General features: G+C 32.6%; 1 protein-coding gene across 1 annotated transcript in view; it reads right to left on the bottom strand.

The window, feature by feature from the left end:
- si:dkey-202g17.3 overlaps positions 1-1,265 on the bottom strand; it is a 16,842-nt gene extending 15,577 nt beyond the window's left edge. Inside the window, exons 1-2 of the mRNA XM_001343230.7 lie at positions 1,158-1,265; positions 1-91 (exon numbers count right to left, since the gene is read on the bottom strand). The exon at positions 1-91 is cut by the window's left edge and continues 303 nt beyond it. Coding sequence (XP_001343266.1) covers positions 1-82 — 82 coding nt within the window. The 5' untranslated portion in view covers positions 83-91; positions 1,158-1,265. The remainder of the gene's footprint in view (positions 92-1,157) is intronic.
- Between the last annotated feature and the right edge of the window lie 277 nt (positions 1,266-1,542).

The following is a 1,542-nucleotide window of genomic DNA, read 5'->3' as shown; positions in this document are numbered from 1 at the left end:
CTGACTCTGAGCCCTCCACATCTGTGAAACGAGCTCCAGACACACTGCCATAAGCTGGATCACCTTCAACCTTTAGAGTCATGCCGGCTCACTGGAGCAAAAAGAGTTTAAACACTACTCAGTACAGAGTATGCTTTGGGAACAGTGTTGGGGAAAGTTACTTTAGAAATTAATGCATTACAATATTGCGTTACTCCCAGAAAGGTAACTAATTGCTTTACTAAGTTACTTTTTATGGTAAGTTAAGTGTTATGTTACTTTTGAGTTACTTTTGCATTACTTTTTCTGAGGGTTTTTCAGAAGAACAGCAGTCAGTTCAGAACAAACCACTTATAAACAATCATCAGAAAGCAAAAAAGCACAAGTAGATCATTAGTAAATATAGAAAAACAATATGTAAAATTTGCTGTAGGTTATTTTAATCATTTCAGCTAGATTTGTGTGTAGTGAACTATATGTAAACATATTTTATGTAAAGTATCTTACCCGGGACAGTAATAAATAAAAATATTCTCAAATTATTCACATTTTAACAAATTCTTCAAGGGGTATGTCAACTTTTGAGCACAACTGTATACTACACCTGTGCAATTTAAAAAAGCAATTTAAGGTTTTGTATTACAAAATTTTCTAGCCTCCTTTTGTTTATGTTTAGTTATATCACATTGAATACCATGAAAAGAACTTATTCTTTGCCATAAATGTGAAATTATTGAACCTACACACAGGAACCTAATGAAAATGCTAAGTTTAGAAGCACATTTCAGACGGCATATAAAGGTTTTTGCATCTGAACTCTTCAAATACAAAGTCTTAAAATGTCAAATGAGAACATAAACTATAAAAGCATGTTAGTGAAATGATACACTGCTGTTAATCTCTACTAGTCTCAGATATTCCATGCATGTTCCCTCTGACTGGAATGGTGCACATTTCACATTATTGGGAAATAATGTGAACGTTTCATTACATTTTTTTTTGCTGTAATTTTAGCTCTTATGTCAGCATGTATGTTAGCCAATTTGTACATTTTATATAACACAACTAATTTCACACAGTTATGTATTTATTAGTTTGTAAACCTTAAGATAACCACTGTTAGATAAATGAATTGTAACGCAAGCACACAAGTGAAATATTGAAGCTTCTTTCCTTACCTGTTGTGAACTTCTTACTGTGACAGCTGTTTTTCAGTTTATTATTATAATAAACACACTGCTAATATTGTCGAGGTTATTAGCATAAGGACCGGCTTGAAATTCAGTGAGCTCAGGCATGAGCATCTTGTTTTTAAGCCTCTTGAACCATTAAAAACATGTCAGAAACACAACACGAGGTTTTAGTAATTAGTATAGAAGTGTTATTGCTTATGACACTTGACTAGCACATTCAACACAGGTCATGCCGTCAAAGCAAGAGGCACTGGCATACTTTAAGAGTCTGAGTTTACAAAATCTACTTTTTTTATTACTAGAAATTGTCAGTAAGAAATATAATATATTAGTCATTCTGTCTGGAAATATGTGTTGTGTTTATGTATTA

This window comes from Danio rerio, chromosome 15 (genome assembly GCF_049306965.1).
Source record: "Danio rerio strain Tuebingen ecotype United States chromosome 15, GRCz12tu, whole genome shotgun sequence".
Classification (NCBI taxonomy): domain Eukaryota; kingdom Metazoa; phylum Chordata; class Actinopteri; order Cypriniformes; family Danionidae; genus Danio; species Danio rerio.
Note: the sequence above shows the minus strand (reverse complement) of the source record. Positions and strands in the feature narration are given on the sequence as shown.